Source organism: Leptinotarsa decemlineata, unplaced genomic scaffold, assembly GCF_025532065.1.
Source record: "Leptinotarsa decemlineata unplaced genomic scaffold, Ldec_3_MD MMD2_tig00000505_RagTag_RagTag, whole genome shotgun sequence".
NCBI classification, from domain to species: Eukaryota; Metazoa; Arthropoda; class Insecta; order Coleoptera; family Chrysomelidae; genus Leptinotarsa; species Leptinotarsa decemlineata.
This window is the reverse complement of record NW_027412549.1, coordinates 872,592-886,145: the sequence shown is the minus strand read 5'-3', so window position 1 is coordinate 886,145 and position 13,554 is coordinate 872,592. Positions and strand designations below refer to the sequence as shown.

General features: G+C 32.6%; 1 protein-coding gene across 1 annotated transcript; it reads right to left on the bottom strand.

Annotated features, from left to right (window-relative positions):
* Window positions 1-4: 4 nt before the first annotated feature.
* On the bottom strand, window positions 5-13,554 carry Cul2 (Cullin 2). Its single transcript, XM_023174662.2, is given in 13 exon segments — window positions 5-466; window positions 2,790-3,005; window positions 3,057-3,096; window positions 3,098-3,321; window positions 3,598-3,819; window positions 3,935-4,093; window positions 6,480-6,740; window positions 6,848-7,039; window positions 7,096-7,308; window positions 12,346-12,521; window positions 12,616-12,896; window positions 12,971-13,160; window positions 13,247-13,554. Coding segments are annotated over 12 exon segments (2,235 nt in total). The 5' UTR covers window positions 13,090-13,160; window positions 13,247-13,554; the 3' UTR covers window positions 5-334.

The window sequence follows — 13,554 nt, the reverse complement described above, 5'->3', positions numbered from 1 at the left end:
ACACTTGAGTAACATTAAATTTTATTTTAAATATTTACATAAATTACAAAGTCAATGACAGAGAGAAGGCATTGTTTTAACAAATCTTTTGTTGAAAACATTTTCCCTTCAGTTGTTGATAATTGTGGTCATACACGGTTAATAAACGTTTTGATAATGACATGCATCGTGAACCACAAAATAACCAAATTATAATCTAAATGGTAATCAAAATATGTATATTACAGTTGCTTCATAAATAATAACAAATAAATAAAATTAAAAAAATGAAAAGACAACCATAGTCATAATTCAAAATAATAATATCGGATGAAGAATTCATTTTTATTGATAATTAAGCTACATAACTGTACTCTTCACTTGAATGAGGAGTTCTCTCTATGTACTGTTTGTCAATCAACGATTCGATACATTTCTTGATCAACTGAATGCTGGGTGCAAATGATACTTTCGACTGAGAATAGACCTGTAAACAATATCAATAAACTGTTAAATCAATCATTAAAATTCTCTATAATGGACGCCCAACATGGGGTCTCTATTATATCAAGAATATCAAGTAAGATCCATCCTAAAATAATTGAATAATATATTATGGAACCATTTTATCAACATTATATAAAATTAACTTGAGAGATAAAATAACGCAAGATGATTTCATTTAAAGAATTAATTTTTATTGGCAATTGAGCCACATAACTACAGTGTTCACTCGAATAGACAGTTCTCTCAATGTATTGCTTGCCGATCAACCAATCAATAAATTTCTTGATCAGTTCAACTGAGAATAAACCTGTACAAAATAACCAAAACGAGTGGCAGAAGGAATGGCTCCAGACGAATTCGAAACTAAACGAAATAAAGCCATCCGTTAAACCCTGGACACACCTACCAAAAACCAGAAAACACCAGGTAATCCTCTGTCGACTTCGTATTGGACATACCAAATTTTCGCACGATTTTCTTTTATCACGCGAGAAACAAACTATCTGTGATATATGTGATACAGCAGTAACTGTGAAACACGTTCTTCAAATTTGCCCCAAGTATCAGGAAGCAAGAATAGAATTCGGAATACCGAACTACGAGAAACTCTTAGTGACACTTGCAGTATTGAAAATCTCATGTCATTCTTGACAAATATCAATATGTATCATTTAATTTGAACACAATAATCATGTAATGTGAAATGTAACGTAGCGCTAATAACCCTAGTGGTTGATGCGCTTATCTTGAAAAAAAAAAATTATATTATCTTCAATTATATTATCTCATTTGGCGATCTCATTCAAGGGAAAGCTATGAAATGGGGAGTGGTTTAAAGTTAACTTGTAACAGAATCTCAGAAACCCCAAGAACATGTATAATTATCCACAAAATATAACAGGTACTTGCCGCAAGTCAAATTAGAGGTGGCTGGTGCTGGATGACCTGAAGATATCAACGCTGGATCAGCGTATCTCCCCTACAATAATCCAGAACTGTCAAAAACCAGTGATGAGAATGAGCTAGCTAGGGCCTGCCGAACAGACAGATCACAGATCATAATTGGCTGTATTGCTAATGCACACAACCTGATCTGAGGGATTGCTGACATCAATGAAAGAGGTGTTTATTATGAACCATGGAATATATCTATTGAGAAAAGCTGATCAGATCAAATTAGAATACTCTCTAATTTGAAAATGGAAGATTTTTTACTTTGATTGTATCGAAACCCCTGAAAATCCAACTGGGAAGCCAATAAGTCAGAATTGTGAACTTGTTTAGACCAAAAATGAGTGGATAAGCATTTTTATAGACAGCCAGGTTACGCTCATGCCACTGATGTACCCAAAAATGTCATCTGGAGTCAATCAATCAATCAATTTATTAGTTAAAGAAGTATTCAAGAAATGTTCAATTGCAATAGAGGAGCCTACATTGTAACATACTAACTTAGGTAACAAAAGACACCAATCAATCTAACATTAAAATTAAAATCAAAACTAGACTATCACAGTCAAAAAGGAGTATTTGTAAACAAAAGAATAGTACTTATAACCAGAAAAATATGCACAAATTACAATTACTAGCACCATAGGGGATAAGGTGTCAAGGATCATCAGCTCCATATATTAACCCTGAACCAGCTGTGGGGTACCATAATCTATTATGAGAAACTATATCAGGAAATGAGTCAATAAGAAACGAAAGTAACGAGCAAATGCATCTTGGAACACACACGGGAAAAATCTTTATAAAGGAATGTCTGAAAAAATAAATGGAGAACTGCTTCAACACAGCAATGATTGTCCAATAATAAACATAGAGCTACTCACTGGACATTGTCACCTGAATTGAGTCCTTAGCTGCAGGTATTGCAAGAAAGGTACAAATAACAGCTAAAATGATGAGGTACTGGATCATAAAAGGCAAGCAATGCTCAATCCAAATTATGTCCAGCAGAATATGACATATAAAAAAATTACTAATATGAAATTAAAACAGCGTTATTTGGTATAGTTCTGGGCACTGGTTTCGTCTAAACTTGGACAAGTTCAATATTATAAGTAATTTTCCTTCGGGTAAGCCAAATAATTATTTGATTTGCTATGTAAATGAAACATGCATTCTTTCTGAAAATAGATTTTTTTGTGTCTTCTTCAGATCGTCACATTTCTGGTCATTGTATTAACAATACCAGTCCAAAATTTGAAATTTGAGTAAAGTTGTATTTTATTCATATATCCAAATTACATCCCTGAGATGAGCTGATATTTTTTCAACAACAGCCTGATTTGACATACCTCCTGAATCAGAAGATTGTGCTTGAGGACTTTCCTGGATTTCATTATTCTGACGATAGCTGCTTGCAGGTACATTTTTCTATCTTCCTCTACTGAATTCAATGTCTGTTCTACTTCGTGGGGTGTTTCTTTTTGAATAGCAGCTGTAATTCGGAATTTGGTTCTTTTATTGGAGTAATCCATATTCAGCCTGAGGGTGACTTCTGAGGAAAGCTCCTACAAGTCTAAATTCTAACAAACTCTTGATTACAAGATTAAAATACTCACCTCCGAGTCTGCCAAAAGAAGTTTCGAATCTATAAGACTAACAATGTCTGTGAAAATGTTCGTTATTCAGCTGTAATGTCTCCTTGATATCCTTACATGTCAAAGAGTCTGTGTTTTCAAATAGTAGCAATATTGCCATCTGGAAAGTCTGAACGGTGACAACATATGATTTTTTCAGATGACCAAGTTTAAGTTCAGCTTGACACAGGTGATGCAACCAAGTTAATTTCCTGCCGTTGAATCTGTTGTGATAGAAACTTTCAAACTGGAAAGGAATAAATGAATATAAGCTGGATAAATTTTAGATTTAGATCAAATGTCATGTTAATTTCAATAAGTAACTGTTACCTATTTCCTTTCTATTGAAATAAGTATATAAAAATTAATGATACATTTTGAATAGAATAGAATTACACATCAATAATGTTACTACTTGAAAGCCTATTTTCCTATAAGTGCAAACTATTTAAAATTTTATGAAACTCGTAATTTCACTGCACCTCTCGAATAGATTATACAAATTGATTTAAAACATACTGACCATTTGTACACTTTTTTCCAGCTGTTGAGGCAGTGAGAATGAGGTGACAATAGCCTGTCCAAGTGGCCAAGCCCCAGCTTGCAACACATATATGCTGAAATTGATTCCTAAATCTATATTGTCTTGCTTCAAAATCGATCCAAACTTATTATTCAGATCAGTGCTAACAGACATGTCAGTGAACATCCTATGGAGTTTGCTGGTGAACTCATAGCCACAAGCCTTAAAAAAATAACTTTTATTAAATGCATTCAAGTGATTGTCTAAATCAAAAATTATTTATGGATTTATGTATCAAAGTATTTTTGGTTACACATTAACTTCAACATGTATATACCTGCTTCAGTCTATTAATCATGGCCTCCTCTGCATCCATACTCTGTGTCTGCTGATGGATTAGTCTTTTTGCTAACATTCGAGAGTAAAATTTCTGGAAAACGTCTTTATCATCTATGTATTTGAAAATTATTATACTTTCAGCCAGTTTTTCGTCTACCTGAAAAGTATAGTCGAAGTAACTGATATAGTAATCTTAAAGGTGTCGGCGAAGTCAAAGGCCAAAAAAACCAATACAAAAAAATTATGCCGCAACGAATTAGTCCACGTGGACTGAAGAATTAGCGGTTCGTATTGGATAATTTTTACTAACCGAGTTTTATGATTGGCTGAAGAGTCATAAAATTACATTTGAAGTCATGTTACGGTGACCAACAGAATGTAGCGATGAGTACAGCCGTTGTGTGTGTTATTAAAGGGGAACTGCTGGAAGGTAGGGGGCACTATATCTTTTACTTGAACTATACCATAGCAACAAAAAGAAAATAAATAATTTGAAAAAGGAGCCGAAAATTTCTAATGCAATCAACTTTTATTTCATTTTCAATTCTTCTTTATTTTTATTTCAATTTCTATTTTTAGTAAATTAAGACAGGAATCTGCGTTCTTATAAAAACTCTCTGGTAATGTCAGTGTTTTACTGGTGGTAGTTCTTGTTCTTCTAGTTATAACTTAGCTAAGAAAGCTTTTCAGCTTTCTTTTGGACTCGGTAGTAATATTTTTTTAAATATAATTCTTACAATCACAAACCTTTTTTCAAGTAATAACTACTGGAATATAGATGTATTTGCTAAAAATTTGGTCATCATATTTTATTCAGTACGAAACCCAATGTTTCCACAAAAGTTTTAAGGCATATTCGATTGGAAAAATAGTAGGTGAAAAAGAGAAGAGAAAAAAAAAAAAAAATATTTTCATAAGTCAGCTTACAACCGGTTACACTCGGTTTAGAAAAATAGATATTGCCAATTTGATATGTATTAGATGATCTTTGATTTGACGTGGACTTATATGTTAGGTGGACTGTTTTAAAGATGAATATGGAGCATCGAGTTAATAATCCACGATTGATAAAAACATGGTGCAGTGAGCCATTGGCTTACTTTTGCAAACGTACCAAACTGCTCTTTTCTGAGGCAGAAATACTGAATTCATTAACTGCTTCTTTCAGAACTACCAATATGAATTACTGTATTGCAGGTGTGATTCCTTAATAACAATATTCCTCTTGTTGAAATCATTTTTATACAATAACAAGGAAGACGTCAATGGACCTATAATTAGAATTACAATTATAGGTAAAGACACAACACATTAATTTTAAATTTAAAAGTAATAAATGTTGAAGCCATTTTTTTGTATGAGAAATATTTTCAGCTTTGAGTTGAATATGAATAGATTTGGTGTATTTTTTATTGAAATATCTATTTTGTTGAGTAGTTTCAGCTTTAGGTGTAGCAGTGGTATTTCAGTGTGGTTCAGACAACATCAAATCCCTAGCTCTAGAGGGTAAGCTGGTTCGATGAAATCTGCATAGCAGATTTCATCGTCATTATTATTATTGAAGATGAGACAGATTTTCAATTCCTAGGCTAAACAACTTAAAACTTCAACAATGCTGTTTTACTGAGATTCAAAGTTGAGTAATTTTTCTTGGCTCATATCATCACTATCATATATTGTGTCCGATATTTCAAAGAGTGTTACTTTACATTGAAAAGTGATACTAATGTTTATATAAACATCATATGCAGCAATGCATACTCCTGAGAGACTGAAGATGATATATCAGGTAACTCACATATATTAAAAAGAGGCCATTCAGTCTGAGTTGAAGCTCAATTCCTTAGTTATCATTATGACTGCCTAGCAAGTAGCCTGAGGGTTCTTTTTTATCAAAACTTCTTATGTGTTCCTCAAACTTTAGCTTATCATCTAAATATATACTCAAAAATTTTGTATATGATTTGTTGTTGGTATTATGCCTGTCTAGATGAAAGTCATTAGAGATGAACTTAAATGACAATATAATTGGTTTTCTTTTTATTGAAACAAAGGTAATTTGAATCACATCATTGTTTAATCTTCATTAAGCCCTTGGAGATATTAGCTTTATGGAGTTCAATTATAAGTTAATAACACATTAGCGTTGTGTCACTCGTAAACATGGTAAATGACCCTCGAATGTCTATTTTTGATTGAGTATTTGTTTTTAACAATCCGAGTTCTGTTAGAGAGGTATGATTCCTCCTACCTGTTTGCAATTTTTCCGAACCCATAACAGTTTAGCTTTCAGAGCAGCATTGCGAGATCCACAAAATTGAAAGCTTTGGAGAAATCACCAGAACACAGCCCTGACAGAGTCACTGTCGTTCAGTTCTATATAAACTTGACAATAAAGCAATAGGTCTAAAATTAACTGGCCGATACTTGATGAAAATCTATATTAAAACTTATGAAAACTTTTCACTGTGAAATTTGTAGTGAAAAACTTTAATTAAACTGTATTAGGTTATGTTTACTCAAAATTGAATACATCTACTTACTTCTGTTTCGCTAATTCCTTTACTAGATTTCTTTAGGAGAGTATCACAGTATTTTGCCAATAGTTCTGGACTTCTACAGGAGGATCTGCCTTGATTCGGTCTGTGATTTATAACCGAATTGCAGGCCTTATCCAGAGCACCCATGAAGTTCTGGTCTGATTTAAAAACGTCCTGTATCAATTGCTTATATTTTTTATATACAGCCAAAAGGTTCTCAACAAAGTTTATGTGGATATTTTCTCCTTGTAAGTTACCGATGGCCTGGAAATGAATAATCAATAGTCAGATTTGATGTATTGCATTTCAGATTGTTAGATTTGACAACAATAAATCAGCAACTATAAAAATTGGTTCACATTATTACTTACTACTAATCCTTGAGTTTTAATGTGATCAAGCACTGTATCAACAAGAACAATCATAGCATTCTGAACACTTTTGAGTAAGTCATACATATTGGATAGATCTTTCCTCCTTTCTCCTTGAACCATATTCATACACTCGCTGTATAAAAATTGTAAATGTTCAGCCACCATATGAGTCTCGCATCTGTTGGATACCTTAAAAAGAGTCAACATAAATGCAAAAATAGTAAATGTTTACAACTGACTCTCACTTTAGGTAGAGAACTATGGTGAAGAAACCGCCTCGCTCTAAATAACTCTTCTTCTATTTTAGCCTTAACCTTTTCCATATATAAACTGACATTTCTCTCTTGTAACAAACCTTCTGCATCTCTTTTGAAATGTTCTCCACTGGCATCAAGAAAAGGTCCTTCAAATAACTCTTGATACAATTGCAACTGTCCTTTTTTTCTATAGCCCTGCATCTAGAAGAGAGTCAAGAAATGTTCAAACTCAGGGGATCTTTAGATTTGGCAAATCTTCGTTTCAACAGCCGTGCAGCTTTAAAAATATTTTTAATTACTTTTACATATTTTGTCCATTAATCAATAATCTAAAATCTAAACTTTTTCGCTCAAATCTAATATCGAACATATGGCCATTCAAAAGTAAAAAATCGACTATTTCAGGAACTCTGTATTGTTTAAAAAAACTCATGAAATTAGACTTTCCTTCAACAATTGCCTGATTCAGACCTTCATTCACTTGCCACTTCCATTCTTTTTCAATAAAAAACATTTGATTTCCTCTAATTTTTTTCCTAGAAAACTACAACATAATTGTTCATGTTGTTGAGGAGGTGTACCTTTTTTACTTGGAAAAGGTGTGGTAATTTGGTTTTTTCATGAAAAGTACCAAAAGTTTACTGTCAAAAAAGTTAGGGCAATTTGAAATAAATAATGGCAGCGTAAGCAGCGCCCTCTAGATGTTACATGAAAATTAATACGAAATTATGATTTCCCACGTCAAAAAAACCCAGGGTTCCGAATTTTGTGTAAATAACTTATTTTTTGCAAGATTAATTTTCAAAAAGCGAACAAAAAAATTAAATTTCAACACCCCGTTCTCCGAAACGAAGCATTTTCGGACACAAGTTTATATAGACTTTTTTTCTTAAAATTGTCTCAGGAATACGTCACTTGAATATTTTAACGTACTTATGTTACACCCTGTATGTTATAAAAAAATGGACATCCAAACTTCAACATCCTGTATCTTACAAATTAGTGACATATGATTGAGTTATGCCTTTGGGTCCAACAGAAGGCCGGGTACTTCAATTTGACAATATACCAGAAAATTTGACAGAACGCCATTTTCCACAAGAAAAGTGAGCCTTTATATAGCTATCGAAAGATACCGAATTTTACCTCCTTATGACATTTAGAATGCACTTTCCATAAGTGACTTCTTTGTGAAGTGTTCATTTTAAAAGAAGTCTGAATTGACACGTTACACGTTAATAAATAAGAAAGTTTATTTTGTCTTCTAGGGCAAAGCTGAATAATATTTCGATTTCTTGGCTGCGACTTTTCGTGATATTGCTAGTAAATAATAATAGTGAAGAAACCTCTTAGGAATGCAAGAGTAAAAATTAATAACAGTATAATAATGAATAAAAAAGGTAGAAGTTATTATGCTTGTGATATGAAACATGAATTAAAATCAATCCAAGGAACGGAGAATGAATTGGGGTGAATTGTAGTTTATGCCTTGAGAAGTCAAGCACTTCAACTGCTGCCTTTGAAGTCTACCACAGTAGTACAAGAAACGTCAGGCATAAAAATCTGCAGACCATGGCTAAAAACCCGGAGAAAAAGCTTTGACACAAATAAGTACTTTTCATGTCATAAAATCAAAACAATTTTTTTTTCAAAAAATTTTATTTTGCGAGAAAATGTTTCCATAAAAGTTGTCAATCTTTTTCTTTATGTATTAAAAATGTCTTAAAATCCAAAACAAGCACTTATCTCAATCACCATAAATGCAACACTCTTCTCGACGCGCGTTTCATCAATGAAGTTGGCGACATGAGGAGATGAAGATAACTAATTCCTAGCTCTAAAACTCTCAATTTGTGTCAAACAGAACGCACTTTCCCTTTCCGATACACATCAATGATTTCGGGTATAAATTTGCGGGAAATTTTCTAGTGAAAGTTTCTGTTAATTCAACACAGTGATTCGTAAAAAGTAATACAATGGGCGCTATTTGGAATGGGACCTTTGTCACTGTTCATAGTTCCCATGGTACACTTTGATATTTCCAAAGTTTCGAAAGCATTCAAAAATCTAGTGCCATGTACCTCCCTTATATGGTCACCCATATACATTGTCCACATAAACAAAATCGAGTCTATACAAAGAGGCTTCATGTAATATATTACTTACAAGCTAGAAGTTTACCCTGAACAAGGCATCGACAACAGAATACTACTGAATAAATTCAATCTATTATCCCTTCAAATCCGAAGACCCTACTACTCTATAATTTTCATTTATAAACTAGTGAATAATCTGATTGACTGTCCCGAACTACTCTCCCACTTCAACTTTCATGTTCCACGAATCATTTCTAGAAATGAACTGACTTTTTATCTACCAAATTCTAGAACAAACATATTACTCAAGTCACCAGTAGTTGCAATGAGCAAACTTTACAATCAACTCTGTGAAAATCTCGACATTTATTATGAACCTATTGGTCAAGTTAAGAACCACGTTAAGAAACTTTTACACTCTAGTCAAAATACATGAGCCCAAATTGAAAGTTATTCTACCATGTGAGCTTATTACTACTACTGTATTACTGCTGAATCATGTTTTTTTTTTGTAATACACCTGAACTATGTTTTTACTTGTTAGCTCTATATCTGACTTATGTTTTTTTTCAATTACTCTCCTAGCTTGCTGCACACAAGTGTTCCACCTAATTTTTTACTTAACTCTCCTAAATGTTTACTTTATTTTATTTTTTGTTTACTCGCTTCGGGTGTTTCTAGTTGATAAATTAGTACTGTATTCATGTATATGTGTGTATATATGTATGTGTATTGTGTATATAGGCAGATATAAACTGTAACATGCTTGTTAATAATATTTGTATGTCTTGTTATTGGGATATTTTCCTGTTTAGACATTAAACATTTTTTTTTCAACAATTTCTGAGTTTTCACCCATTCTATGGCGACAATACATTCTTCGAAATCGAATATGTGCTGCGTGTTCATTGAAATAAGTTTCAATTTTTCGCTTAGTCCATCTGATATATTTTTTGTTGAAGTTCTCACAGCTTATTTCATAAATCCCCGACTTTTCATTTTCCGCCATCGTCTTTAGAGTGAACTAGCATTTTTTGAAGTGAGCAAGAAGTTTTGAGTACTAGTTTCATGCTAAACTTTTTGAAAGTACGAAGTAATCTGTAAGTGTATATTGCTTCATACTGAAAGGACAATAACATTTGAATCCTTCTTTTTGAAAAGTGGAGTTTCAAAGATCCTCCCTAAATTCACTTTTCCTCATCAACTCATCTACAATAATTGAAGAATGCCTGTTGCTGTCAGCTATGTCCCTAAAAACATTTTTCTCAATATCTTACCTTTAATCAAGGGGAACGTAACAAGCCTATGAACAAGAAAGTTCAGACCTTTTGTGTCGTGGATAGTGATATCAGCTATCAGAAATATATCTGAAAGTACTGGTATTCTTCCTATGAACATCAAATTCTAGACACTGGTTACTTCTAATCAGTAGGACATCCAAGAATGGTAACTCATCGTTGTTTGTAATTTCATATGTGAACTTGATTTTTGCGGTTCTATTGTTAGGAGTGGAAACAAAGTCCTCTACCTTTGATTTCTTTGTACAGAAAACATCCCATTGAATTTCTTTTTATGAATAACTCTGTTGAAATCAGCGGGAACTTGCACAAGAAAAATTCCTGCTAATTTATACCCTAAATCATGGCTGTGAATTGGAAAGTGAAAGTGTACCCTGCTAAATATAAATATAGAGTTTTAGTTTTCTTCATCTCCTATTGAAACATACGTCAAGAAAAGTATTGCATTTCTGGTGATTAGATAAAATGCTTGTTTTAGAGTTACTCTACGCCAAATGTTCCAGTTTTGCTTTTTCAAAAAGGTGTAGAACACCTTGGAGAACACCATTTTTCATTCCTAAAACTTCACCTCATTCCATTCCTTTCAGCTTAAATCAAGTTTCAAGTTGATTTTTCCGTTATAATCACATTTCATATCCTTTCTAATGATAGTTAACATTATATATTATCAATTTCTTGTTAATTGAGAAAATTAATTAATTTCTATGGCTTTTCTTGTAACAGGCTTTTGCACTGCCCTATTACCTTACATAGCCTGAACAGACATAAAGTTATAATCTTCATACTTATTTGGGTGGTAATAAGTAGATCATTAAATTAACTGCGATTGATTTTTTTTAAAACAAAACGAGCGGTGTAGGCAGAAACAATTGGATGATTTTTTGTATTTTTAATAACTCTGATGAATATGAACAAAACTATTGTTAGGGAGATTACAATTTTCATAAGTGTTCAACCCAATTACATTTTTTGTGGAATAACATTTGTATATTGCTCAAATTCTTCGTTACAATGATAAAATTGAAAATGTATATTTCTTAAAATGTAAATACTATATCACTACATTTTTTAATGGGAAATTTTCTTTCATAAGTGTCACTGAAATCTGAAGTCATATTTGCTTTTCAACCGGTACTATTTAAAATCTAATACCCAGAAAAAAAATTATGATTTTTGCAATATCTCATATTGCAACGGTTTACAAATATTTCATCCGATGTAACATTACATTTTACAAAATTTAAAAATGATAAGAGAGTTATTTCAGTTTTCTTGGAAATTTTCTGATGATGTGGAAAAATGATTCATACAAAAGATGGTTTTCATATTTCCTACCACTTTCATATTCAACTAGTTTGTGAATACCACACAAACCTTTTTTCCACTCCTAACCCCTCATATTTCATCCCCTGTACCTTTCGATCGAGTTTTTTACTTTTCTTGTAATGAGCACTTTTTTCTATACAAGCATTTGTATGCTGTTTTTATTTTTTTCTCTCGAAAAATTATTTGCATTTGTTCACTTATAAAGTGATGATATCATTTAGAAGATGATTCCAATAATAGGGTAACGTTGATGAAACAGAAGTTTTATACTGTGTAAGAACATGCAATACTGAAAGTAAAGTGTCACTTTACTAGTTTCTATTACCAAAAGTTATTCCTGAAATACTTGATTTTTTGACAGTTTTGACTTTCAAATGGCCGAATTTCCGAAAGTAGACTGGAGCTCCCCAAGTTTTAACATCAGTTTAATTTTTCTTTCAATAACTAGCATGTTAAAACAAATATTCACTTTAGATTTGGTTAAACTAAAACAGAATTGTTTATAGACACTTTATTACCTCAACAAAACTGAGAATTGTTCCTCTAACAGCTTCAATTGGTATACTTGGAGGTTGCTGGGCTCTGTCTTGGTCAATAGCTTCTAAAAGTAATTTTACCAATCTCTGTCCCAGGGGAGCTATCATTCCACTCTGCCACACTTCCAGTGCCAACTCTCCAATCTCCATCTGTTCCCCTGCAAAGGAAAAAGAATAAAATATGTGAAAACAGTGCACGATGAATTCAATAATAAAGTAAGGTAAATGATAATTATATCAAATGTTAAATACCGCCCGTAGAATCTGAACTTCCATATATGATCTCGGCATCAGAAAGCTTTTGCGTTTTGATGTGTTGCTGATTCAGATATAGGTACAAACTGTGCAAGTACTGACTCCCAACAGAGTACTGGGACCAATACAAAAAATAATTTTTCACCAAATTTTGTTCTCCTTCTTCCTGAACTTTGTTTAGGAGTCGAGCAACATGATCAATAAGGTACTGCTTTGTTTCAGCATACAGTCTATCAGCCATAGGTTCAGGATGGGCTACACAAATGGAATAAACATCTCTGAAAAAAAAATTTATTATAATCGAAACTTTCCCGTCCTACGGTATATTAGACACTCCAAAAAAAATACTCACGAAAATCTATCATTCCATACTGTCCTAGCTACATGGTCGAGCGTAATTACTCCTTTGATGGTTTCTTTAATAGCCCCCCAAGTAGCATTAAAATCCACTCTTCTCGGTTTTAAAGACATTTTACCGCCTAACAGTGAAAGCTTGCAGTCACAATTTGACAATCTTCAAAGTGACAAAGCGAAAATTAAATCTAAAAATAAAAAACAGTTTTTTGAAATACGCGCATTAGTCTAATTTGAGGATAGGAAAATGTTGGTTTATTAATAGTATATATACCTTGATTTTCAAACGCCCCCGACCCAATTTAGTGATTATAACCTTCCTGGAATGTTCAAAACACAATAACCCATTAATGAAAATAAACTTACGTTAACAACTCTTTTTCTGGCCTTGATAAAAAGTATTTTATTGATGTGTTTTTTCTGAGTCGATCTTGAAAATATCTGACTATTTTATTAAGAATTAACACAATAACACTCACGAACCCACATATCACTTTATTTGGAAAAAATTGTAAAAATTCATAACTGACTGACTGACCGACTGACAGGTTTTCTTTGTGCCTTCTTGGGCTGACCGTGAAA